This window comes from Natator depressus, chromosome 10 (genome assembly GCF_965152275.1).
Source record: "Natator depressus isolate rNatDep1 chromosome 10, rNatDep2.hap1, whole genome shotgun sequence".
Classification (NCBI taxonomy): domain Eukaryota; kingdom Metazoa; phylum Chordata; order Testudines; family Cheloniidae; genus Natator; species Natator depressus.
This window is the reverse complement of record NC_134243.1, coordinates 76,557,477-76,585,253: the sequence shown is the minus strand read 5'-3', so window position 1 is coordinate 76,585,253 and position 27,777 is coordinate 76,557,477. Positions and strand designations below refer to the sequence as shown.

General features: G+C 45.2%; 1 protein-coding gene across 1 annotated transcript in view; it reads left to right on the top strand.

Annotated features, from left to right (window-relative positions):
* The window catches only part of PCSK6 (proprotein convertase subtilisin/kexin type 6), a 115,023-nt gene that overhangs the window by 4,127 nt on the left and 83,119 nt on the right, over positions 1-27,777 (top strand). Inside the window, exon 2 of the mRNA XM_074966555.1 lies at positions 17,647-17,751. Within this exon, the coding sequence (XP_074822656.1) occupies positions 17,647-17,751 (105 nt within the window). The remainder of the gene's footprint in view (positions 1-17,646; positions 17,752-27,777) is intronic.

Below are 27,777 nucleotides of genomic sequence, written 5' to 3'. Positions count from 1 at the left end.
GACGGGCCGTGTGCCAAAGGTTGCCGATCCCTGCAGTACAAATTTACCCTGTGAGTCATGCTTCACGTAACATTGTTTGCAGAATTAAGGGAGCAGACAATATGTGATACAGCAATATCCAGTGTGCATTGTTGGGAGTGCGACTTAGTTGCCTTTATTTGGAGTTTTGATATATGCGTGAGGTTTTTTAATGTATGCTTTTTGTCCCCAAACCAGGCAGGACTTACAGTTTATACCATCATTCAATCAACGCCAGAAATGGGCAAACCCAACCTTCCAAGGGCCTAATTCTGTGAGGTCCAGACTTCAGTGAGCTTGCTGGGTGCTCATCCGTTCATGGGAGGTGTAATTAGAACCCAGGTGCTACTCTGTCTAAAACACAGATTAACCTTTCTATAGGGCAAGATTCTGCCGGAAGCATTGCATCACGGTCATTTAGGCATTTGAAATTCTGAAATGACAAAATCCTAGAGGTTGTATATAAAAATTGCTTTGGGGCTTTGAATGTAGTTCTCATAACTACTGTCTCTTCCACCAAATGAATGGGACTTGACTGTCACAACAATTGGCATGGCAGTTTAGGGGGAAATTTTGTATGGAAAATGATGTTCATAGATGGGTCTGAAACCCTAATTTGATTTTTGTTTTAAATGAAACAAATAATTTAAATTAAAGAAAGGAAAACTTAAAATAACCAATCAAACACCCTGTTCATTTTTAACTCCTGTGACACTCCTCAGCCCTGACCTACACTAGCAGGATTCTGTTCGTCCCTGGGAGCAGAGCTTCAAGAATATAATAGCTGCTCCAGGGTAGCAGTTACTGGAACTCTTCTACACAGTATACGAGAGAGAGAAGCTAGATTGTGCCATCCACTGTGTACTGGATGAGCAAAGAAATGCATTCCCCTCAATAGATGGCAAACAGGCATTGTTTAGAGACAGGATTGTTTTGTTTTGGCTATAGAGCATAGCTAGTTGTTGTGGATTTACTTTTGGGACGTACTTATGTATTAGATTTTCTATACATTCTCTGTTTTGCCTGGTGCACTGACCTTCTTGGTCTGAAGCCCAAAAAAGGAGCCTGGCTCAGAGCCAACTCTATGGAAATGTCTTAATGCTGTAAGTGCTTTTGAATCTGTTTTTAAATGACTGCGGTTACAATAATAGCTGCCGACAGTTGCACAACTGGAATTAAGTTTTGGGTGGCTGTATCTTACCTTAGTTTTGCAATAAAGCAGGGGGATTAAAATGCCACTGAGAACACTTCTCCTCTGGGTTGTTTTTGTTTATGCAGTCTTGTAGATTTGCAAAGTGTTTTTCAGACAGCCCCTGACCCAAAGAGTTGCCAGTCAGGGGGTCCAATCATGGAAATACCAGCAATAGTGCTTACTACTATGAAAAGCCCCATTGATTTCAGGAGCATGCCTTCTGTAGCAAGCAATATGCCCAGGATTAAGCCATTTGACAGTTGACAGGCAAAAAGAGAGAAATGGCGCTGGAGATTGAGATGTGACAAGAGTCCTGGAGCTTGGCTTGTTCAGGATAAGCACAGTCTGGTTGGTTCTAGTTTATTTCCCCTTCCTCCCATTGTATATAGTAAATATTAATTCAGATTACATAATGCAATCAAATGTATGTAAAAGAAGATCCCTATTCTGTCACCTTTATCATGCTGTGCTAGTACCTTCCTTTGCAAATAGTCTGTCCTCCTGCAGTCATTGGGGCTACTCACGAAATGCTGCTTGCTGGGAGCAAGGATGGCAAACTGGGGCCTTAAGCGGGGTGGTAAAAGCAGGGCAGATTTTGGGGGAATGAGTACGGGGGTGGGGAGGAGAAGTGGGCAGGACAATGTCAGATGAATGAGGCGTGACCTGGGATGAGCAGCTCGCTGAGCTAGGGGCGTGAGAAAAGACTGAGTGCAAGCCATATGCCAGTGGGTAATAAGGACGGGCAGAAAAGAGCTTACAATGCAGAAAGATGACCAAATGGAGAAAGATAACTCAAGCAACTCTCATTTACACCTGTGTAATAATGTTAATTACTCCACTTTCTGTCCTGGGTGCGATCAGAATCCGTTGTTACATTTTGGCTAGGAGAGGGAGAACTTAAAAATACCAGGTTTCAGAGTAACAGCCGTGTTAGTCTGTATTAGCAAAAAGAAAAGGAGTACTTGTGGCACCTTAGAGACTAACCAATTTATTTGAGCATAAGCGTTCGTGAGCTACAGCTCACTTCATCGGATGCATCCGAAAGCTTATGCTCAAATAAATTGGTTAGTCTCTAAGGTGCCACAAGTACTCCTTTTTTTTTAAAAAAAAAATACCAGACAGTGCTTTTAAGAAGAATATGATCTATGAAGCCAAGACTCTAAAGACTGCAATACTTGGCTTTCACATCTAAGGAATGTTAGTTCATTGTCACTTCAGAAATCACTATTTGTAGTCTGCTTATCTTATGAAAGGGTTTTTATGACCATCCTGGATTCTAACACCATCCATACATACTGGAGTATTTTGCAGACCTGGCAGGATGCATAAGATCCTTAATCCAGTTTCACTAAAACGGGGACGAATATAACTCCTTCAGCTTCTAGCTGTTCACACATCATAGGATGGAGTTGGCAGACACATGTTTCCATGGAAACCAAGCCATCAATATCCTTACTGTAATAATGATGGCATGGCAAGGAAAGAAACACTTCCGCATTGTTTCTGTCTGCCGTGAGTACGTCAGAAACAAGCTGAGCCGGGCAGCACTGACCTGAGACTTTACATCAGGGCTTCATTTACCTCCATTAGCATGAAACTGTGCTTCCCATTTTACTTCAAGTGCAAACCCAGGTTGGCTCAAAATAAGCATAAACTCCACTCAAACTTCTGCCGCAGCTCCAAATTGCTAATCAATTCAGAAAATTAAAATCGACCCCACGCTTAAATGAGCACCTCCCATACTGATGGAGCCGCGGCCCTGGCAGAAATATGATGTCAGAAGAATCAAGATCAATAACTGTGGGAAGTAGTAAACTTGTGGGGGGTGGGGGGGAATGAACACTTAAGCATGCTCCTGAAATTCCTGTGAGATTCTAGTGATCTATATGGCCAGACACAGCATTCCCAGGCTTTGGGAACAGAGCTCCTGAGGTAAATACATTATCCTAGAATAACCTTATACCTAGATTAGTGCAGCTGTATAACATTCTTACTGGGGTGAGTGACTTTTTTTTTAAAATGAGCAAGTAAAATGTCGTCATCATCATGCTAATAGTAGACAAGTCAATTTTTGCACAGAGGCTGATAAATTTCCATGACGATTTGGCAACCTATGCACAACAACCTTGAGAGAGGCAATATTTTCTCTCTTTGCGTACCACACAGAGGGGCTTCACAGCTCCTTGTTTTGTGGCAACTCTGATTGTCCTTTGATGCTGGTGCTAACGAGGTGTCAGCGTTTTTAGTATTGGTTGGTCTCCTTTTCCGTTTGCTATATATTATAATTATGTAGACTGTAGTTTCCTGATCTCATTCTGAGTTAATGTTTTCTTGTGACCTAGACATTTTTGAAGATACTGCATTTATGAAATCTTTTGGATACTCTTTTAAAATGGCTGTACCAACACCACCTCATTGAATGTGCAAATTCCTAGGCGCCAGGCTGCTGAGTTTCTCAACCCACCACTGCTTTAGCCTCTTTTTTTATAACCATTTAAGATAAATAGTTCAGATGGGGAAGGAAACTAAATCCCAGTAATTGGTTTGTAATTACATCTATACCTGTATGGATTATACAATTATGGTAAACCACATTAAATGAAATCATTTGATCATCTAATCTGACCTCCTCTATAACACACGCCATAGAATTTTACCTAGTTACCTCTGCATTGAGCAACAACGTGTGTTTGAGTAAAGCTTATCTTCTAAAAAGGTACCCAGTCTTGATCTGAAGACCTCCAGAGATGGAGACTCCATCACTTCCCTTGGGAGTGTGGTAAACATTTGTGCCGTATTTCTAATTTGAATTTGTCTGGCTTTAAGCTTCAGATCTTGGCTCTTAGTCTGCTTTTCTTCACTCAACTTATTAACTTCCTGGGCAGGTATTGTGCACTGCAGTCAAGTCACCTCTCAATCTTCTTTGGATAAGCTAAACAGATTGGGATCTTTAAGACTTTCACTGTAAGGCACTTTCTCCCTCCCTCACATCATCTTTGTGGCTTTGTTCTAGACCCTCTCCAATTTTTCAACATCCTTTGTAAAATGTGGGCACAGAATTCTAGTGTCACTCTCACCACGGCTGTATACAGAGGGAAAAATCACCCCCCTGTTCCTTCTCGTAACTCCCTTGTTTAAACATCCAAGGTCTCCATTGGTCTATTTTGCTGCAGGATTGCACAGGGAGATCACACTGAGTTATTTGTCTTCTATGACCCCAAAATAGAGCTGGCGGAAAAGTTTCCAGTAAAACTGTTTTTTTAAATGAAAAATAGGATGTTTGATGGAAAAAATATTTTATGAAAAGTGTTTACTTTCTGTGGGAAGTTTTGTTCTTTCATTTAAATATTTCATCCTAAAACTTCTGGAATTTAACCCAGAACTTGAAAATTTCCATGCAAACTTTTGACAAAAAGTTATCAAATTTCTACAAGGGGTAAAAAATTCAGACCAGCTCTACTCCTAAATCCTGTCCAGAGTCCCTGCCCCCCAGGGTAAAAGTCCCCCATTCTGTAGGTAAGGCCTGCACTCCCTGTTCCTTGATGTATGACTGTGTTTTAATACATCTGAATGCATTTTGTTTGAATGAGTCCAGCTTACCGAGTGATCCAGATCACTCTGTATGACTGTCTTGTCCTCATCATCATTTACTGCTGCCAATCTTTCTGTCATCCACCGATTTTAATCAGCAGTGACTCTAAAAACGCCCAGATCTTTGATTGATGTACTGATTAACGGTTACCTGCTGTTTTTTGTGAGGAATATAACTTCATCATCTGGGTGTGTCCATGTAGGTGTTGAAGGGGCTACTATGTCTCAAGCATAACTAATCGAGCTGGTCAGAAAAATTCCAAAATTTTCCTCAGAATTTGCTGATTCTGCAACAATTGAAACATTCCACTGAGATGGTTCAATTTCGTCAAGGTTCCGACAGAACTCAGGCAGCATTCTGATGGAAACCTGCCTTGTTTCCTGCCTGCTCCCCACCTGGTGGGCTGATGGGGACCCCAGGGCTTCCAAGGTCCATAGGTTTGAGGTAGCTAGCCAGGCGGACTGCCCTGGCATCAGGGCTTCATTCCCTTTGCTGGAGAATTTCAAAATGTTTGGTTTTCATTCCTAACTGGAATTAAACAAATTTTTAAAATCTAAATCCTCTGTGAAACAAAATTATTTTTCTTTACACAGCTCTACTAACTAACTTTTTAAAGCCCAACCTTCAGCAATCTTATAGTCCTTGTATTAAATCTGTCCTTGTAGGCTCAATATACCGTTGCAGCAGGTTAAGGATTTTAGAGAGACTGACAGTTTTTGTGCTATAGGGTGATCAGAAAGCAAGTGTGACAAATCGGGATAGGGGTGGGGAGTAATAGGTGCTTATATAAGACAAAGCCCTGAATATTGGGACTGTCCGTATAAAATCAGGACATCTGGTCACCCTATTGTGCTGAAGCATTTCATTTCTGTTATAACCCATGACACTTGAGAGCAGTCTCTGTCAGCTGCCTCATTCAAAATGCCAACAACCAGGCCAGCAAAAGTCAACTGCCTCAATCTGTTCCGGATGGATGCAAGGTCAACAGTCAACAAGATCTGTACCATCCATATTCTGATTTTTGGATGAACTACCCAACCTTGCCTGCATCACCAAAATCTGGTTTAACACTGCCAACAACCCTTTGTAGCTGAGCTACTTCCAACAGACTACTCAGTAACATAAAAAGAGAAAGATCCCAGAACATGGCAAAGCGAAGACAAAGTAGGATAGAGGTCATGTCCCCCTCCAACCTCAGATTTTGAAGACTCCTCATCCCAGAAACCATTGATGGTCTGTGAGGCTACGGACAAAAGGAAGCTAGGACTCTGAGTGTTCTGCAGATTTCCAAACAAATTCTCTGTAGGGTTCATACAGGAACAAATTGGATCTGCTGTCCAGCATAGTGCTGGAATCTCCCAGGTTCTTGGTGACTATGACATTTATATAGAAAATACCAAACTCCTTGCCTGCATGAATACCATGGGTTTCACACCAGTCGTCTCCAGTCCCATCCACTCAATTGGACACATGCTGGATCTAATCTTCAGCCTAGGAATGGACTCTGGAGATGTCACACAGAAAAGTAGCATTTGCCAGACTGGATCAGACCCGAGACCCATCTAATCCAGTATCTTGTCCTCAGGAGTGGCCACCACCAGATGATTCAGAGGAAGGTGAAAAGACCCAGCAGATGTGGGGGGGTGGGGAGATGATTTACCACCCTATTAAGTCTTGTTCTGGGTGTTAATAGTTAGACTGGCTTAAGCCCTGAAGCATGAAGTTTAATATCCCTTTCAACATTTTTGTTTGTGTTTATATGGATATCAAGAATACCCTAAGTTAACATAATTAATGTCCAATTCCTTTTTGAATCCTGCTAAATTCATGGCCTCAGTGACATCCTGTGGCATTGAGTTCCACAGGCTAGTTACATGTTGCACAGCAAGAGTATTTCCCTTTAATCTGTTTTTAACAGGCCACCTCTGTCATTTCATTTGATGTCCCCTTATTTTTGTGCTCCAAAGGTTCCTGCCTCCTGGTCATCTTCTTACCAGCTGGCCTTCCCTGTGCTCCTTCAAGGAAAGGAAGCGACCTAGCTGCTTCAGTCACAAAAACATCTGAATTCTCTATATTAACATATCCATCTAATGACCACAGTTGTCAGTGCCTTAGCCACAAGTTGTCCTTTCCTCCTGAATCAAGTGGGGAGATCGCTGTGGTTCACAGGGTCAGACAGAATCAGCTGTCAGGTGCCATAGCTGGAGGCGAAACTCTGAAAGTAGAGCCGAGAGTCAGAGCTGAGGTTAGTAATTGGAGCTGAGATTCTGGACCAGGTTAGCTAGAGTGTGGCAAGGCTGGGGCTAAGGCAAGAGCTATCACAGCCGTGGGCAAATGCTTTGAGCCGCTACCAAACTACTGCTGTTGGGCTCAAGAGCTGGTCTGTTGACACTTCCCAGCCATCAGGCTGAGTAGACAATCAGGCAGCTACTCCAGGCCAGGTGGCTCTGCTCCAGGCCTTGAGTCCTGACCCATTGAAATCAATGGATGTTAGGAGCCTAAATACCTTTGTGAAACTGGGCCATCCACCCTAACCCCACACCTACAGCACTTTCTTAAGTGAAAACTTCTCAGCAATGCCATATCCCCCTTCTCTTAAATGAAGCTTAAGGAAGTGCCAGTCCTCTGCCACTGGCAATCAGCAAAGCAGCGAGTTTTTCAAAAGCAGAAAAAATGATTTATCTCCTTGATCTGATCCCCAGCACCCCAGTGATGTGGGAAGGAAGACGTTCTTGAGAGCCGTGGGAGCGGTTGAGACAGAAGGTATCTGAAGAGGACTGAGGGAAAGTGGGGTTAGGAGGAAAGGGAACAGTTTCTCCAGTTTGGAGCTCTGAGGTATGTTGCAAGAGGAAGTACTTCGAAAAACCACAGGAAACCTCCACGTTGACCCAGAACCTCTCCCCAGCCCCCCGAAGGCTGGCAGCAGTAGTTTCCTAGTCTGAGACCACCTTTCATACCATGATTTTTTTACACCACAGGAAAAACCCTACTGCTGCTGAGGCTGCGAACTGGACTCGGTCCCGGCACCTCTAGACAGTCACTAGTGCTGGAAAACCCTTGACAATACCCAAGCGCCAAAGAAACCCACCCAGAACTCCTGACTTTGAATTGTCCTTGTTCTGTAGGAAGCCTTTGGAATAGGGTTGCCGCCTTTCTAATTGCTGGTAACCAGACCCCTGCCCCTGCTTCCCCCAAGGCACCATCCTCATTGCTCCCTCCTCTCCCACCTCGCTCGCTGGATCATCTCAAGGAGCCTGCATCCAGGTAGGAGCAGCCCCGGCTGAGCAGGGGCTGGTGTGAGTTAAGGACCTGGTGCCTCCCTTTGCCCTACAGTCACCGGACTTTTGGTTCAGGTGCCATTTAGGGTTGCCAGGTCCCCTTTATGACCGGACTTCCTGATTAAAAACCAGGCACCTGGCCACCCTCAATGGCATCTGGACACAGAAGCCAGAAATCGGACTGTCTGAGTAAAACCCAGACAGGTGACAGCCCTACTTTGGAATGGGGGATGGTCCAGGTACAGCAGGGGGGCCACGAGCTTCCCCATCCAGGAAAGCCAGGTTAGAGTTAACTGTGAGCTCAATCGGTTACACCTGCAATAGGTGTCAGGCTTCGAGGAAGGGGTTAAACGGAGAGAGCCTCTCCCAGTAGGAAGCTGATTGGGAAGGACAGCAGCCCTCTAGTCTAGATCACAGCCTGGGAGTGGGGCTGAGGCTGGGGCTTGCTGCCTGGTGGAGCCTCCCTGAGGAACGGTAGGTCTGACATGGAACTACCGTTGCGACTTGCTACCAGTGCCTGGCTTGTTGCGGCTGGGTACGATGGTGCCCTGCCTGTAGGGAGTGACAGCCAGATAAATATCCCTTTGTGTTTTCGTGCACCTAGCCCAGGTCTTGCTAGTGGTTTGTCCAGAGCCCAGGAGCAACCTGGTTCATGAGGACCAATGGACTGGAAACTGCTCAGGGTTTTCAGACCTACAATAGTCTGTCACTTTAATTGGGGCAAACCCTGTAAAAGCTTTTCTGATGCAGCCTTGCTGTATGAGGGAGACAAGATTAGGTGGGAGGGATGCACTGGGAGGGGAATGCAGCTCCTATATGGTAACGCTGAGATGTGGCAGCGTCTCTGCTGCTCCTCCATCAATCGCTTCCTGGGGCCCTGAGGGCGCAGAGTTCTGCTCCAGCCCGTTGGCTGGCTGAAGTATCTGCAGTGGGGGCGGGGGGAAATGGGGAGCTTCCTTCTCACTCCCTATCACATGTGGCTGGCCAGCTCTGGCAGCTGGCACATGGGAGGGCACTGCCAGAGCTGGCTGGCCATGTGGCTCCACTTCCTCCCTGCTCCTTCTTGGGCACCGGGCGCCTCTTGGGGAGTAGTGATGGAGGAGCCTGAAGGGGTAAGCAGGGTCTGCAACTCTGAATGGTATTGACATGGGCATGATGGGGAGAGAGGAGGGGGGCGTCTCATGCTCTCTCCACCTTACTGGGCACCCTCACGAGGGCCAGGCAGCCTATAACCCAGAGTGTCTTTTATACTTTCCAAACACTCAGGGCTAAATGTTTAGAATTTTGGCTGCCTTGGATTTTGAGTCCCCAGCTTTAGACACTCGGGGCCTGATTTTCCCACTCTAATTGAAGTCAATGAGATGTTCTGCCCCTCTGAAAGCCAGGCCCTAAGTTGGGCACTCAAAATTAGAGGCCAAGTTTGGAAAGCAAGACCCTAAATGTATCCCCAAAACAGGCCTGTGAATCAGGTAAGCACTCTGCATTTTAGAGATGCAGAAGTGCAAATTAAACAACCAGTGACTGAGCTGGAATTAGAACCCAGGAATTCCTGGCCCCCAGGTCTGTGGTCATTCTGCTGGAGTCTGTAGCTTCTCTAAAAACCATAACTTCTGTAAGCCAATTGGGAACAATCTTCCACCAAAGCTTGTTGTGACATTACCCTGGGTACAGTCTGGACCATTGGACAGCTGTGTCCCCTCAGTTCTCTAACCTGGGGTGTCTTTAACAGTGCTTTACTGTGAGAACAACCACTCCTGGTCATTCACACAGTCTCCAGCCTGTAACTCACTCCCAGCTATACAGAGTGAGTGTTGTTAGCTAGCCACTCCTGAATGACGCTGCAGGAAAACACCAGCAAACTCTCCAGGCCCAGACTTGCCCTGAATATGTGCAGCTTGCACTGCCCAGTGCTCTTCTGGACAATGCAAGTTCATAGAAAGGCCGTCATTTCAGGAATAGAAAATGATATGCACAAACCCTGTTATCTCAAGTGGGGTGGGGGTTCCCAAACGCTTCAATCCAAACACACTTGTTAGATAAAACACATTTATTAACTACAGAAAGAAAGATTTTAAGTGATTACAAGTAATGAGGCATAAAAGTCAGAACTGGTTACAGAGAAATAAAAAATAAAATGCAAACTAATGCCAACTTAACAAATTGAGGGCACTTAAAGTAAAAAAATGTTTTTCCTCACCACATGCTGAGAGCAGTCTGGCTGGATCCTTCAGCCAGGACCCTTCCCCCAGTTCAGTGATGCTTCCTTGGCCTTTCAAAGGCTGTTGTTGCTGCCATGAGTACAGAGGAGGGGAGAGGGGTGATTTGTGGGATTTGTTCTCTATTCTTACACCTTTCTTCCCTCCTTGAGGGTCATCTCCCGCTGGGGTTCAGGTGACAGGACATCTATGGGATGGGAACCTCCAGCTGTGTCTTTGCCAATGTGTAAATTAAATTTCTCGCTTACCCTTCTTCCTGCCAAAGAATGCCCACTTACCCAGGTGAGAGCCTATTTGATTATGTTGACACACAGGTGAGGCATCTGTTTGCCTTTTGTTTCTGAGGAACTGGTCTGTGCCTGCCTTTCTAAACTTAGTACTGCCATTCAATAGAATCTTATAACTTTACATACACTGTTACCACACATTTGACCAGGACAATAATATTCAGCAAATTGAGTTTCATAAGACCCTGTATGAAATTTATCCTAGTCTTGTCAAAGGGTGAACAGACGAGTCCAGCCTGTCACACTTGTGCAAATAACTTCAGGAAGAAGATGAAAAGACTGAGCCCAAATGTTGGAGAGGGTGGTGTGGAGGTGGGGAAACTAATTCTGAGTGGGAAAGCAACATTTCAGATGTCTTGAAATGTTGTTAAACTGACCTGCCAAATATCCTGCCATGGATAAATCTGGAGCAGCCCAGTTATAGGTAGTAGATGGAGGGGCCAAGGCTAATGTTGAATTGACCGACAAGCAAGCAAATAGCAAATCCAACAGAAGCACAGGCTGATGGAATTGCTGAGGAAGAAGTTTCTAGTAAGGAAAAACGGATACCTTTGGAAGGGTTGTCAACTCAACTACAGAGCAGTGTGGGCCAAGATAGCCTGGACAGGGTGAGTTAGCTGAATTCAGCTACACGGCTTTGTATTCTGACTTATTTCCCTGCCCTTGCTTGTATTTATTAACGAGTAGGAGTTTTAATGTAACATACTTTATAAATCCTTTTTGGACTTAAAAAAAATAATTGTTGCAGCCCTTGACTACTGGCTAAACATAGCCTTGGTTTCTCTGTTTGTTTATTTATATCCTATGCTTCCCCAGACTAGAGTTGTCAGGTTTAGCAGTTTACCTCTCTTATAGTGACTGTTTTAGCAAACTTTACAGCTGCCAGCACTGAGAACACAACGTGAGTCCCTCATTGTGTGACTGCAGGACAGAGGCTCCTCACAGACCGAAAAATCCCGCTGAGGACCTTGATAAGGCAAAGCTCCTCTGACATGAACACTCCACAGCTGTTGAACTAATTTTTACCTCATAATTTCTGTTTTGCAGCCAAGGGGAAGGCATCATTAAAAGATGATGCTAATTACCTGTCGCAACTTCATCAAAATAATTTGGGCTTGATTCTGATCTGACTTGTCAGGTCAGGCTTGACAAAGCCCTGGCTGGGATGATTTAGTTGGGGGTTGGTCCTGCTTTGAGCAGGGGGTTGGACTAGATGACCTCCTGAGATCCCTTCCAACCCTGATATTCTATGACTCACTCCAGTTCCACTCTGGTGGAGCACCATTGACATAACTGAAGATGCTCTTGATTTTTAAAGGGCGGGAGAGTGAAATCAGAATCCAGTTTAGTGTCTGCATTTAACTAGAGACCCTCTGCTGAGTGACTAGAAGCAACACTCCCCATTTAGTGGATGTTCTTGCTGCAGCATTCAAAAGCATTGAGGACTTCAACTTGCTGAGGAGAAAGCAGCCTAGTTGCATGGGGGTTAAATTCTGTTACACTTCTGAGGGTACATCTGGGACTAATTTAAATTCTCCTGTGAGAAGACCTCCAGTGTATTAGCATTGCTAACCATCTCGGATCACTTTGGACAGTCTTGGACTTCTCTGTCCAGGGGCCTGCTCAGGAATAAAAATGTGACCCCTTCTGGGCAGGAGGAGCTCACTCTCCCCTCGGAGGGGCCCCACCGGGAACCCTGTGCTCCCCCCTCTATCCACCTCCACTGCGGGGTAGCCTGTGCTCCTACCACCGCCAGGGACCCTGTGCTCCCTCCTCGACCAATCCCTTCCTGGCCTGGCCCATCCCCAGAGGCTCTGCTCACTGACGCACTACTATTTAGGAGGATTGTCCCTCCTCCGTACCCTCTCAGCTGCTAATTGGTGGAGGCAGAGAAGAGGGCGGGGTGGGTGATGGAGGAGGGGATCTGGCTCCCCAGCGCTGCAGCTAAAGACTCTGCCTGGGCATGTGCTGTGAGCAGACCTCTGGTAGGTAGGAAAGTTGGAGGGCTGTCAGCTCCCACCGCAGCTCTGCTGCCAGAGGAGCTTGGTCTCCCCCCATAGCCCTGGGGCCAAAGGAGTTCTGTGCCCCCACCAATTATGGGGGGGCGGGGGGGTCTCCCTGCTTGCCCCCTCCCCCTCGTGCTCACCCTTCTCTGTCCATTCTGGATCAAGTCGATTAGATTGATTAATCAGCAAGGTAGCTTCCCTTGTGCTTTTCTAAAATCACACTAGAACGATGGCTGACACATAGCATTTGTGGCTTTTCTCATGTTAAAAGTGAAATTAACTAATCCTCTCTACTCCCATGGAAGGGACAGGGATTAGAGTTATTGTTTAAAGATGGGGTAGCTTAGGCCAGGTTGAAACTAGAAAGGGTTTGCTGGCACCCTCTTAGTGTGGATTCTGCTTATACCAGTCAAAAAATGCTTTGGCCAGTATGGGTATATCTGCACTACCATTAAAATTACATGGCTGTCAGCTGACTTGGGGTAAGGGGCTGTTTAACTTTGCTGTAGACATTCGGGCTTAGGCTCTAGGACCCTGTGGGGAGGGGAGGGTCCCAGAGCTCTGGACGGTCGGCGGAGCCCGAACGTCTACACAACAATTAAACAGCCCTGCAGCCTGACCCCAAGCCAGCTGGTTCAGGCCAACCACGGACATTGAATTGCAGTGTATATACCCTGTAGCTTATTCTGGCTCCCTGAGCAATATAAGCCATACTGGTAAAAACACCTTTATGTCAGTTCAACAACATCTATACTAGGGCTTGTGCTGGTATAGACATGTTGCCAACAAAATAAATCCTCTCCCTAACTGTACCGGCAAAAGTTTCTATTGTAGACCTGGCCTTAGGGGGCCAGTTGATGTCAATGGTCCAAGTTCATGCTGCAAGTCAGTGATGCAGCAGTAAAGTGCTTAATCCTGTATCTAACTGTACACATGTGAGTCAGTGCCACTGACTTAAATGGGCCTAACCCACTTTGATTTCAGTGGGACTACTTGCAGGCTAATAATATGTTAAGCACGTATGTAACTGGCTCATAGCCAGAAAAGCAGTGTCAGGATTAGAATCTGGGATCGGTGTTCAGTCCACCTGTAATGGCGTGTCACCCGTCTCTTGTGAGCACCCCTTGTGGTCAGTTTTGTCTGCAGTCTTTAAACTGCCCTGGCCCTGGTATTGGGCTGTACCACCGGGGCTTCCTCTGTGGAGGCAATGGTTTCACCCCCTTGGTATGTTCTGGCCCCAGCTCTTCAGCTGGGCCTCTTAACAGTTCAGTTCCCCTTTTCGGAGTTTATCAGTGTCCGAGAGTAGGCCAAATCCCTGGTGGCCTATGGGAGGACCCAGGCCAGCCCACTACTCCCAGTCTCAGCCCAGTAACCCTAGGAATAGCAGCCATGTGCCACCGTGTCCCTCTAACTACACTGCTTTCAATCCTGGGCTACTTCCCCATGGTCCCAGCCTTTGCCAAAGCTTCACCCTCATCTCAGGGCTCATCTAAGTTCAGACCCAGCAGCCAGCCAGGAGCTCTTCCTTGCTCCCCCAGTCCCTGCTGGCACTGAGCTGTCCAGGGTGCTGCAGTTCCCTTTAGCCAACCAGGAGCACCACTGCACTCCTCTAGCTCCAGCAAGCGACTGTCTCTAGGTTTGCAGCTCCTTTTATATGGTCCTTCCGGGCCCTGATTGGCTGCTTCACCTGCAGTCTCTCTGACTGGCTGCTTGGAGGACTCCTCTACTGTTCCTTTCCTGGGATGGGTGTGGCAGGACACTGAGGCCTACAGCAAGGGCCTAGTCCCCCCCGTCACACTGCCACCCTAGTCCAGTGCAGGCACTTTCCAAGCCAGCTTTCCCTGGAGGCTCTGCCAATATGCATGACTGCTGTTAATTTTTAAAAGGGGGTGGTAATTTAATTTAAAGACTTCCAGGCTAAATTTTATTTTAACAAGGTGCAGTTGTATGCCTTTCTGTCCCCCGCTCATCCAGCTCCATTCTTATTGCATATGGCTAACAGCCCAGCCCTGTCTTTGTTTGTCATGGAAGGTGTTTAAAGTTTTTAAAACAAGAATGGGGGGGGGGGTGGAAATCTGCCTCTTCTCCTGCCAAGGTGAGTTACCGGTGGAGGCCAGCAACAATTCCACTAATGCTAAGGTGTTTGTGGATAGGGTGGAGAGAGAGAGTTCTTCAGTGGTGGAAGAAATGACTTCAGTGGACTCTGTCTTCCCTGATGTATACATTTGATCTGTTTTTTCTTGAGAAGTTATTGCCCATGAGGTTTAACAGGATTGTTGTGTATCACCGAGGATGGGATTTGTAGGGTCCAGTCCCACCTGTGCTGGAAATCTCTGTTCCCTTTACACTGGAGGCACAGGGGGGTGGGGGTGGGAGGGGTGTTGGACTTCTTTAAAAGATGACAACAGGAAAAGATAATGACGAGGGCTTGAAGGGAAGGAGTCTTCGCATTGGTTCCTCCAGGTTATTCCTTTTACCTTTATAACTCTAGGATAAGACTTTAAAAAAATGACTAGCCATTTGGGAGCAGGGGAGGGGCTCAAATTCTAGGTGCCTGAAGGAGATACCTTGTAGGGGACTGATTTTCAGGAAAATGCAGAGCACCTGCCCACTGAAAATCGGGCCTCTTCGAGGTGCATGAAGTTAAACATCCAAAAATTGAAAGATCCCCAGATCACTACTCATTTCTAAACATGCTCCTGTTTTCCTAGGAGTCTCCCCTCTAGGGGGAGGAGTCCATTATAAACCAATGTTTCCTTTGGATCAAAATCCCACACACAGAGCTCCTACAAAAGTAAATGTGTTTTTTCTGAGCGTATTCTGACATGAGCGTTTGACCATGTGTTCTGTGTATGCTCCTTTCTAGGGGATGTATGTGATCTAGACAATATAATTACTGTCCTTCAAAGGCACTATGCTAATGTCACTCTGGCATGTGTTAACAGGAGTGCCATATGTAAGACACAGAAGGTAACTGTCTTGCTCTACTCAGCACCGGGGAGGTCTCAGCTGGGCACTGTGTCCAGTTCTGGGTGCCAAGCTTGAAGAAAGATGGGGACAGAAAGTAGAGAGTCCAGAGGAGAGGAACCAAAATAAGAGCTTTAGAAAACCTCTCCTATGAAGAAAGGTTAAAAAAAAAACTGGACATGTGTGGGCTTGAAAATAGAAGACAAAGGGTGGGCTGGGGAAACCTGATAAGTCTTCAGATATGTTAAAGGATGTTAAAGAGAGTGCAACGAAATTGTTCTCCATGTCATGTGAAGGTAGGACAAGAAGTAGGGCTGTCAAATTATTAAAAAAAAATTAATCACGATTAATTACAGTTTTAATCATACTGTTAATAATATCAATTTAAATTTATTATAAATATTTTGGATGTTTTTCTACATTTTTCAGATATATTGATTTCAATTACAATGCAGAATATAAAGTGCCCAGTGCTCACTTTATATCATTATTTTTATTACAAATCTTTGCACTGTTAAAAAGAGTGCAATCTACAAGTCAAAGCATGAAGAAGCATACAACTGTTTAGCATATCTGACCCGTAAATACCTCCCAACACAGGCTACAACAGTGCCATGCGAACGCCTGTTCTCACTTGTTTGTTTTAGCAATTGACTAAAAAATTGGCTTCCAGTGGACTGAACTATGGGCCTCTGAAAATCCCACCGAGTGAAGTTCACCCTCATGCTGAGAACCAGCACCAGGCCTCTGCATCACTTAGATCTAAACACTTCAACCCACCGATGTACCAGTACTGAGCTGGAATGAATCAAGGCGAGGCTCACCTCATAGTCGTAGGCCAGGGGTCTGTTGGGAAATGAGCATCGCTGCATTGCTGGATAGCTCTTCAGTGCCCTCTGTGCAGCCGGCCGAAGGTCTCGGTCACATCACACACAAACTGTTAGCACTGCGGAGTGCCCTTGTGGCAATCCCAGTGGAGAGGCCAAGGAAGCCCCTGGAAGCTGTCCCTTCAGAACAGAGCTGTTGGCTGACTGGTGCAGGGGAGCTGTCACTGCCCATGAGGCTGTACCTGTTTTTTGGACAACAGTCCCTGCCTGTTCTCTGCTTGATGACATCCCCACCTCCGTATGCCTACTTTTGACTTTGCCCTACAACCCATGCTCCTCTCTGTCCTCCGTAAGCATTTCAATGCTGGATTCTTTGGCCCCTGCCTTCTCTGAGGGGGTGGGCATGTTGTTGTTCTGGTCAGCTCTGCCCACCACCCCAGGATTGGTTCCTTTCTCTATCACTTAGCCTGCTTAAAGAGACTCCAAAGCAGCAGGCTATTGCACAGCATTTGCAGTCACTGTGATGTGCTCCTGAGCGAGCTTTTTCCCTTATTGTCACCATATGCGCTGCGGCTTTGTGGTGAGTTTGACAATTTTTTCTGGCTTTGGCATAGCAGCTGCCTTTGAAGGCTCATTCCTGCCATGGCAGCTGGTTCCTTACTGCTTTACAGGAACTCCTGTACCCTTCCATAGCAGAACACATCTGGCTTCCTTGCTGACCGCCTGTAGCTCTCTACAGTAAAGTCAGGACTGTGTGAACTGTTATTTTGCTCGGTGGATAGATGGCTGATGCAGTATTCATGGCTTTGGTGCGGTGCTCTCATCTATTTGCTTTGCTTTGTTGTGTCCTCTGCCGTTCTTTTCTGGGGAGAGTCGGGTGTGTTTCTTTAAAGACATGCTAGGGTTGCTGCCATTTTTGAGCTCCCGGAATCCTTAATTATAGGCCCAATGCTGCTACCACAGAAACCAATGGCAAAGTGACAATGTGGCTTCCTCAAGGGCCCGAGACTGCACGGGGAGCAGGAGCGTGCTCAGTTGCTTCATAGATCAGTGCAGATTCTCAGCCAGGTGATACGGTTCTCTTTGCGGCTAGGTGGGGGGAGTCCGAAAATCAGCCCCTCTGGCTGCCAGGGATTGTTGGGTATGGGAGGTCAGAAGAAAAGCTGAGCATCTCAAGCTGTGCATGGGTGGAAGATTTCTCCTTCACTGACTTACTGTGCATGGGTTTTTTTTTGTTTGTTTTGTTTGTTTTTTTTTGCACAGATTGGGAATTTGGAGAACTATTACCACTTTCACCACAGCAGGACGATAAGGCGCTCGACGGTCAGCAGTCGAGGCCGGCACAACTTCCTCCGGATGGATCCCAAGGTATGGCCCCAATCTGCAACATTGCCCCCTCAGGAGCCAAGCTGCCATGGACAATGACTCCTGCATCCTCCTTCCCCTCTGCTCCCCTTCTCACCGCATGGGGGGTGGAGGGGCGGTGTACAAGGCCCCAAGCACAGCAGCAGCACGGCCTGTTGGTATTCTCATAGGGAGTCCCTTGTTGGGCAAGCTTGTGCAGAGAGGTAAGGATGCCTTATGACTCCTTTCCCTCCCCCCAGAAAATATCCCAAGTCCAGGCCCTTGATTGTGTACTGTTTGTGTATAGAGGCATGGGCTGGCTTGGGATAAGGAGCATGCCCCTTTGTGTCTAAAACCAGATGGTGGAGATGGTACAGCGCCAAGTCCATCAGTGCCCAGATGTGTCATCTCTTGTCTGTGCCCCTCTTCTCCACCCGTTCGTATCCACCTGCTGGAGCATGTGACATCGTGTAAACCTTCGTCTGTATATTTCTTAGGTCAGTTGGGTGTGTTTCCATACAAATGGCTACGCTCTGCATTATGTACTTGTAGGGGTTTTTATTATGAAAAACTTAAGATGCTCTTATGAAAGAACCTTGAAACCCGTGGACATCTTGCCAGAATATCATGTGACTATGCTCTCTGAATCAGGAGGGGTTCAATGGCACATGGCCTGCAGCCTTGAGGACGCACTGTACAGATTGTTATTTAATGCCGTAAGACACTTGTGGAAGTAACGTGAACTTTTGCAAAACTATCCTTGTGTTTGGTCTTTGCTCCATGCTAAATACATTGCAAATGCTCTACACTCTCAACGATCACCCTCTTGGTATCCATCTCTTTCAAATTTTCTCTTCAATCCCTCCACTATACATGCAAACAAAAGCAGCGTTCTATAAAAGCCTGATTCTGCTGAGGATGGGAGGGAGTTCTGCCACCAGGCCTAAACGCTGTGTCATATATTTCTCATCCTAGTTAAATGTAACTGTACGATGGTGTATCTAGCACAATGAGTGACCTTGGGACGATTTGGTGCTCTATGATAAAGATCTTTGGTATGCTCCGATGTGAAGCTTGTATTTGAATGATTTGCCTTAAAGAGCCTGGTTTCTTTATTTGCAGCATACAATTGAGTGTGATTACAGAAGTATTGTAAATCAAGCATGTTACTTGATATCACGTGCTCTGTAATTGGTGAATCATTTGACATGTCGGTTATGCTTATCAGTGATTGAAAATACTTAAAAGTAACTAAATATTAACATCTGCCTTAAGGGAAAAAATATTAAAAATGGCTAAGGGAACTTTCCAATACAGAAATTGCATGGTATGCTGGTGGTGTTGACTTAGTTGTCATAACATTTGCAGTCTTAATGGTTGCTATGTATGAAATCTTTGGCTACAAGCATACGTTACTCTTTCTAGAGCAGCCTAAGAGATTTTTATCACCGTTGAATTGCGAGAAGTCAGTGTTCAAGAAAATAAAAATTCAGAACAAATTAAATCTATGGCAGTGCGTGGGATGTAGTTGGAATGTTACATTTTTTTTTTTTTTTTACTTCCTGATGCTATTCTTTTCTCGTACCAACTTTTATAAACCTTGCATTCGTCTGTGCATAAATGTAAAAAGAATTCATGGGTTTTTAAAAAATTTTTGTATTAAAAGCCGAAATAAACATGGTTACTCTTAATAGACTGCCATTCTTAAAAAAATCTGATACTCCAGCAAAGATTCCTGTATGTATTGGGGTTGACAGAAGTTTGTGGGAACTTTGTCTCACTGGACTCCAGCAGCACTGAGCACAGAATGAGAAGACTGCTCCTAGAGAGTGTATTCTGTTTCAATAAGCTAAAGGGAGCTATGGCAGGTCCCAATTGGTGCTTAATGGTATGTGTTTTTTTTTTTAAACCTGACATCAGGCAAAACCCAGTGTGAAAAGCAAGAGTTATCACTCAGGTCCTGATCCACAGTGCATTGAAGTCAGTGGGAGTTTTCCTACTGACTTCAATGGGTTTTGGAGCAGGCCCTCTGGGACTGAAGCTATGCTGCTTTATACAGCGGAAAGAAAAGGAGTACTTGTGGCACCTTAGGGACTAACCAATTTATTTGAGCATAAGCTTTCGTGAGCTACAGCTCACTTCATCGGATGCATACTGTGGAAACTGCAGAAGACATGATATGCACAGAGACCATGAAACAATACCTCCTCCCACCCCACTCTCCTGCTGGTAATAGCTTATCTAAAGTGATCACTCTTAGTAAGCTGGACAGTCTTTCAGTATTAGAATTAGAAGCAGTTATCAAAGTATATATCTTTATAGAAAGACAGGTATCCATGATGTATACTGGGCCTTCCTGTAAAGGTTGAGTATCTGTGGCAAAGCCTGCCTGCCTGCTGGAGGTGAGATGCTACTTCTTAGGGCCTGTAGGCAAGGTGTGGGAGGGAATGTCGTTTTGCGTTGTATAGAGGAGAGAGAATTGGGACTCTTGGGCTCTTTTCCCAGCTGTGCCACTGATTTGATTTGCTCTACAGCCTTGGGCAAGTCACTTAACCTCTCTGTGCCTCAGTTTATACATATGTAAAATAGATACAAAGCTTACCTACTTCATTAGCACATTGAAAGGCTTCATTAAGTTATGCAAAACTCTCTAAGACCCTCAAGTAAAAGATATCAATGGACAAAGTATTACATTATTATTAAGACTATCCTATTGACTCAGGACAAAAAATTACATTGTTGGTTGTTATTTCCTTGTAAGACCCACATGGAGGACCCCCTATTATGAGTTAAACTGCTATTAAAAGGGGTTCACAGTTAAACATATAAACATAACCTCCAACATGCTATTGGTAACATTCGAACATAGACTATTGTCAAAAACAGTGTTGCCAACAGAAAGGAAAAATAAATCACCTGAACATTCCAGCTATTGCTGGAAATAAGATACAATTGGCTGATTGTTTCCAAGTGTTCTAATTAAACTTTATAGCCCTGGGGAATGTATACAGGCATCTGAACATATTATGAATTTAATTCTAAATTAGCTTAGTTTAGTACAAACCAAATCAATTAGATTTTAGTCTATTAATATTTACTTTACCTAGCTCTACTGATTAATAGTCAGTTAAATTAGAGTAGGTTTACAAGGATTTGTTATTACCTTGAATTCAAGATCCATCAATTTGGTGGGGTTTTTTTTTCCTCCCATCCATTTGCAAATCACTTGGAAGTGCATTGGCAGTTTGAATGGTGCATAATTAGTAATCATAAAATGGTAAATATTATGAAGTTGTATTACTGCAAGGCATGCGGAAACAAACAAAAAATTTGCAACAGTTTGAATGGAATAGCAAAGATGGAAACAAACACAAGTCCTAAAGAACGAAAGTTCAGTCATTTGCAGATGCTTGATCTGTTTTCTGTCTTCCACTCAGCTGTTTTGTTTACACCATTATTTATTTGCATCAGTAGCATCTTGAGGTCCCTGCTGGGGCTGGGGTTCCATTGTATTAGGCACTTTGCTATGGCATAGTAGGAGACAGTCCCTTAAGACAAAAAAGAGTAGGAGGGGAAACAGGAACAGCTGAGTGAAGGTCCTGAGCAGAGCTGGGAGTAGAGCTCTGGTCTCCCGACTCCCAGTTCAATGTCCTCACTAGACCCATGCAACCCTCCCCCGTGTTATGCTATCACCATTGCAGCTCCCTTCTTTAGTCAGCCACAGTGGGAGGGCCGGCATAGACTAGCAGTTGGTCTCCAGTTGTATTCCTACCACTGCTACCATTGGTGGGGGGGTTTGAAGGGAAGATGCTAGTGTAGACACTAGACATTCTCTGTTGGATAAAAATGCCTTTATGGTTGTTGGAATTCGAAATCGTCTCATCGTTATTACAAATGACGTAACCGGAAGGAAAGGCGGGGCTTCCCTCACCAAAGTAACTCCCTGGGGCTATGGCTTTCTTCACTGAAATCTTAGCCCAAATATGTTTCTTTAGGGCAGTTCTGGGTCGTTGTTGGAGTCTGGCTTTCCTCACCCTTATTGGCTAAGCATTAATGGAGATCACATGTCTGCCTGAGGCCTTGTTGTCATGTCAGGAAACAGGTGAGTTCTTAACTCAAGTTAGGTCACTCAAGGTAAAGGCTTTAACTCATGTGAGAACTTCAAACTGCCTTCCCATTACTAGGATTGTACTGAGTTACCTGACTTGAGTTAAATCACCTTTTTTATTTCACAGAGAAGACAAGGCCTGAAACAGCCAAGCTAAAGGGTTGGTCAGAGTTGTTCTAGGCCTCTGCTACAGTAGGAAATTGGCCCATTACTGCAGTTTATTGACTAACACTGAACACAGGCTTTGTCCCATCCATACCAGCAGTTACTGTGTTTGGTACTCGTTCAGGGGTATCTGCCGCTGACAGCCAGTTAAGCTATGGGTCTGTTTCCCACTGTAGATGGGACTTTCCTTCAGTAAACACACCCTTGTTGAGTTTTGTGTCAAAATGGTCCCTGAAGCCTATCGCTGGGATGTGGGTAGTGCCAGTAATACTCAAGCGCTTTACGAAGTAGGTCAGTATCAGTTGTTAAGACACTTTTGGCCCAGTCCACACTAGCTGACTTAGACCTGCCTGCTCTCCCAACTTTTAATGAGGTTTGTAACCAGGTAAGGGCTATGCTTTGGGCCAACACAGAGCAGGTAACATATGGCTGGTAACTGTGCCAGCTGAGCCTGGGTCTCCCTTCCTCTTGGCCTAGGCTGGCAGATGAGTGCTTTCTGGTAACCAGGTTGTAGCGCTCTTTTGTAGTGTAGACGTGCGCTGTAACAGAGTTGGCCAGTGTTTCTTTCTCCTCTCAGCTGTCTGTAGGAAATTGGTAGGGCATCTGAATGTATTCTTCTGCAGGTGCTGCTCCGTATCCATGTCCGCTGGGCACTCTATCGCCTGATGAGGCATTATGGGATAGCTGCCCAGAATGCACGGCTACAAACCCATTTAGGTTGTGCAGTAGGAGTGGGTAGACAGACATGATTTTACGGTGGGGGTTGGGGTCGGAAGGGGAGAAACTGTGTGGACACAACTCAATCATATTTGAGTAACGGGGTCTGATGAGTGTGAGTGTCACGGACTCACTTAATATATAAAATTTGTATGCTTAGCTCAAGCTGGGATTAACTCAAGCTAAAACTATTTCAAATCCTGCTCTACTACAGCTGTGCCTGTGATAGTTGGATATAGCTGGCCCTGACATGGTTACAGCCCTGCTCCATTTTGTAATGCTGCTGTTTTAAAAAAACAAAACAAAACTAGGCATCTACTGGCCCCAGTCAGGATTGGGGCCACATTGTGCTAGGCACTGTACAGACGCATGGTAAAAGACAGCCCCTGCTCCAAAGAGCTTCCAACCTAAATAGACAAGATAGATATAAACAGGCAGATGACATACAGTTTTAGTTCCTTTAAAAAAAATCCCACCCTATCTGCCCCTCCAGCTCATTCCTTAGCCGAGATCGGGGTTCTGAAATTTCATTGCACTGCAACCCCCTTCTGACAACAAAAATTACTACAGGACCCCTGGAGCGGGGACTGAAGCTTGAGCCCACCCGAGCCCTGCTGACCTGGGTGGGGGAGCCAAACCTGAGCTCCATTGCCCTTGTGGGGAGGGGGAAGCTGAAGCCCAAGGGCTTCAGACCCAAGCAGGAGGCCTGTAATCTCAGCCACACCCCTGAAGGTTGAAGCCTTCAGGTTTCAGCTTTGGCCCTGAGCGGTGAGACTCAGGCTTCAGCGCCGGGTCCCAGCAAGTCTAAGCCAGCCCTGGGGTGACCCCGTTAAAATGGGGTCGTGACCCACTTTGCGGTCCCGACTCAGTCTGAGAACCACTGGTCTAGATGTCTCCCCAGAGAGAAGGTCTGTGGCTGACTTACCAACAGAGCTAGGGTGACCAGACAGCAAGTGTGAAAAATCAGGACGGGGGTGGGGGGTAATAGAAGCCTATATAAGAAAAAGACCCAAAGATTGGGACTGTCCCTATAAAATCGGGACATCTGGTCACCTTAAACAGAGCTGTAAAGGAAAAAGAACTTACTAACCCTTTCATTTAGCTGCTGACATTTCCTTGTTAATGTAGACAGGATTCTCAGCATGTGAAACCCTTGGATGCATCCATTTATATTACAAAATGGAATTGCATCGCAACCATGGAACTGGAGTTGTAGTGTAGGGCGGCTCTGTGCCCTGAAACAGGATCCAGAAACAGGCCAAGATTTTCAAAGGTGACTAGCGATTGTTAACCCTTAATTTTTGAGCGCTCAGGTCTTTAAAGGGGCCTGATTTTACACAAAGCACTGAGCATCCACCCTCTGTAAATCAGGCCTTTCATAGCGAGCACAGACTTTAACATAATATTTGTGTGCTGTGCGCTCCTCTGGCCATCAGCCTTGAAGGCTGATACTGCAGTTCTCTTCTTGCTGCAGTACCCTACTCCTATTTCCTCATCTACTCTCCCTTTGGAATTTTGGCTGCATTTCCCCCCTCTTTTTTTACACTCTAGGGAAATTCTCACCCACGCTAACCTTCCCTGAGTGGTGAGTTAAAGATACCCCATTCCATGCGTGCTGTCTCTTGCGCGCATACAATTCCAAAGGTGCCCTGTCCTCCTTTTGACTCTCAGGGTTTCAAAAGATGAGATTAATTCAAGGAAAGTTATAGGTGTATAATTTAGGGGACTGGAACTTTAAACTGTGATTTTAAGCCATTGTTCTAATTCCTAGTACTGGCCATCTCCAAGCAAACTTGTCGGGCTGCAGTTGAATTTTAGTCTGGGATTTGTACAGGCTACAGCTACTGAATGTAAAAGTCAAATTAATCTTGGTCTGCAAAGTCACTCTGTTAAATAACTGGATCATATTCACTTGGCGAGGACTTCCACCTCCATGGGAATCTAAAGAATCTGCTTTCAGTAAGTGAAGTTCTTTGTGGTGGTCAATCTGACCATTAACCCTTAATAAATCAATCTTACGTCCACTTTTATTGGCTCAGAGTGTTGGCAGATTAAAAGCACAGAACAATTTGAGCTGATGGAATAAGAAACATGCAGTGTTGGCTGCTGCTTCTAAAACATTTCTTAAGGACTTTTTTTAATTGAGGAAAATGTTCTGAAGTACTCAGCTTTATGACTGGGCCAAAGTATGGTTTGACACAGTATCATTGAGTTTAATTCTAAAACTATTCCACAAGCTTGAGAGTGTAGTAACTTTGCTCTTAGCCTTCTTTAGCCTTATGGGAGTTACACAGGTGCTACAAACAGCACATCTGGGTTAATGTAGACTCTCGAAGGACATTTGAAGGACACTTCAACACCACGCCCCCTGCCGTAGGAGATAATGTGGAGGAAACTCTGATTTGAAAGATGTAGGGCTTCTCACTTCTGGCCTTGGCTTGTTTATGGAAGAGCTGGACTTGGCCTGTCAGCATGGACACTAAATAGATGGGGAAGGGCATTGCTTGTAATGCGAGGGAGGCTGTCTCTTGCACACACCAACAGATTAGAGCTTGCTGTCATCTGTGGGCCAAGCACAATGAATGTTTGGAGACTGAAACTTCAATAATAAGACCTATTTAAAATGGAAATACAGCAGCAGAGGAGGACAGCAGGCCAGGTCTAGAGCCTGCAGGCATACACCATGTAAAAAGCAATAACACTTTATTCCCACCCCCCGAGTTTATGATGAAAACATGTTATGGCCATCTGGTTTGTCCTGGAACTGTGTGTTAAACACTGAATATCCATTCAAATACATTATTTGTTTTTTTGCAGTGCAGGAAATTTTGCATCCCACATGCAGATTTTGTAAAAAATACCTTAAATGGCTAAATTAATATTTATTAAAAATACATACAATCTGAATGTGGTTGTTTTTTTTTTTTTTAATGTAGAAAAGCCTGTTCCTGGGTTTTTTTTGTATTTTTTTTAGCAGCTCCATGACTGTGAATGGTTTGGGTCTGTGGCATCTGCCACTTGTTGTCTTTGTCACCACTCCATATTAAGTGGCAGGACAAACTCAGCAATGAGGATATTAGTAGCTCTGGTTTGGGTTTGGTGGCTTTATTGGTACAGACAGATTATCAGGATGGAAGACCAAAGTATTCGGAAGTACCTTTACCAAGGAATGCTGCTACACGGTCAGTGATCACGTGGTCACCAAAAGCTTTGGTGGCATAGTACAATCATCAGAGATGGACATAGACTAAACATCCACTCAGACAGCTTTAAGCACCTGCCTTGAGATCAGTTCGGGTGGGGCTCAATCTGCAGGGAGGCCAGGTCTCCCTTTGGGATTGGCCATGGTGATGGTCTGTAACTACACTACAGGTTCCCTGCAGGAAGTCCAGTCTGCTGATCTATTGTTCTAGCCTCCCTTTGTTCCGCGTGCAGTGGCCCCCGGTGTTGAATCAGAATTTGCACAAACAGCTAGGGCAGAATGGAGCAGAGCCTGATTGCATCATAGAACCGGGACTTTAGAATGTTGTTGTCAAAATTCCATTCAGCCTTTATTTAATGTCCTTTTTTTAAAGGTCAGTTCTCATTTGGGGGAAACCTTTCCCCTCATTAATAGGTATTTATGTGACAGCAATGACAGAACAAGGAGTAATGGTCTCAAGTTGCAGTGGGGGAGGTTTAGTTTGGATATTAGGAAAAACTTTTTCACTAGGAGGGTGGTGAAGCACTGGAATGGGTTCCCTAGGGGGGTGGTGGAATCTCCTTCCTTAGAGGTTTTTAAGGTCAGGCTTAAAATCCTGGCTGGGATGATTTAGTTGGGGATTGGCCCTGCTTTGAGCAGGGGGTTGGACTAGATGACCTCCTTCCAACTCTGATATTCTATGATTCTGTGAATGTAAATTTAACCAAAGACCACAACTCTGAACTATGCCAATCTCAGTCTCTCCTCATCTAGTCAAATGACACAAACTACTATTGAAGCAGATGGCAATATGGCAGATTCCTGGTTTGTTTGTGATCTGTGGTGTTAGGGCTTGACTCAACACAAGTTTGCACTAATTTAACTAAAATCAATTCTTAAATCAGTTTAAATGGATGTTACTCCTTGTTAAACCAGTTTATATCAATTTAGATTAAATCAACAAGGAATCAACCTAAACTAAATTGATACAAACCGGGCTTTAAATTGAATGAAGGGTGTCCATTAACAACCAGTTAACTCAGCCAGTTAAAAAAACAGGCCTTCGGTTAAACTGGAGCAACTTTTGTGGGAAAACGCTTCCCTTTTGGGGAAGGCACCAGATACAGCATATATAGGAAGCTGGCCTAGAATTATGAGTGGTTAGTAGAAGTACAGGGGTGCAGCAAAAGACTGAGCTACTAAAGAATCAGAGCTGTGCAAAATCCATCAGTTGCTAGATATTCAGTGGGAAAGGGAGGCACCGGTCCATTTGTTTGGGGGCAAGGAGGAGGAAATGTTGGCATCCACTTTACAGTTAGACGTCAAAATCCCTTTTAAAAGGTAGTGTTGTGACAGTTCTGTGTGCAACTGGGCTATCAGCGAGGGGTCTTGTGGTGCAATTATAGCTATGCTCTCAGGTGCAAGAGACCGAGAACCGATACTGAAAGTGCCGAGACTAAGGGGGGGAAAAGGCATTGGAAAGTGGAGGAGGGAAAACGCCAGATCAGAATGCTGCAACGCAGAACAGGCAACAGGCAGTTATTGCCAGAATTCAGGCCAAGGGCTTTTGGAGGGAGCCTGGGATATTTTCCTCCCAAAGGGAGAAGTTCCCACTACAACCTGTTTGCAGGTGGAGCATCTCCTGGAAACAACTGATAGAGAATACAGACCCAGCTAGGAAATCTGAGGGCTGGAGTGGGACTTTTAAAAACTTGGGGTAGTGACAGATCATCTAGGGCTCTGAAAAATGTAGTAATCTATAACTTGTTTCCTGTGGTGAAGCTTTATTTTTAAAAAACAGGTATAAGGAGCTTGTGTCTTTGGGATCAGAGAGTGGCAGAATCTATGCAATGAACTGTCCGGTGAGTTAGCTGCTGCA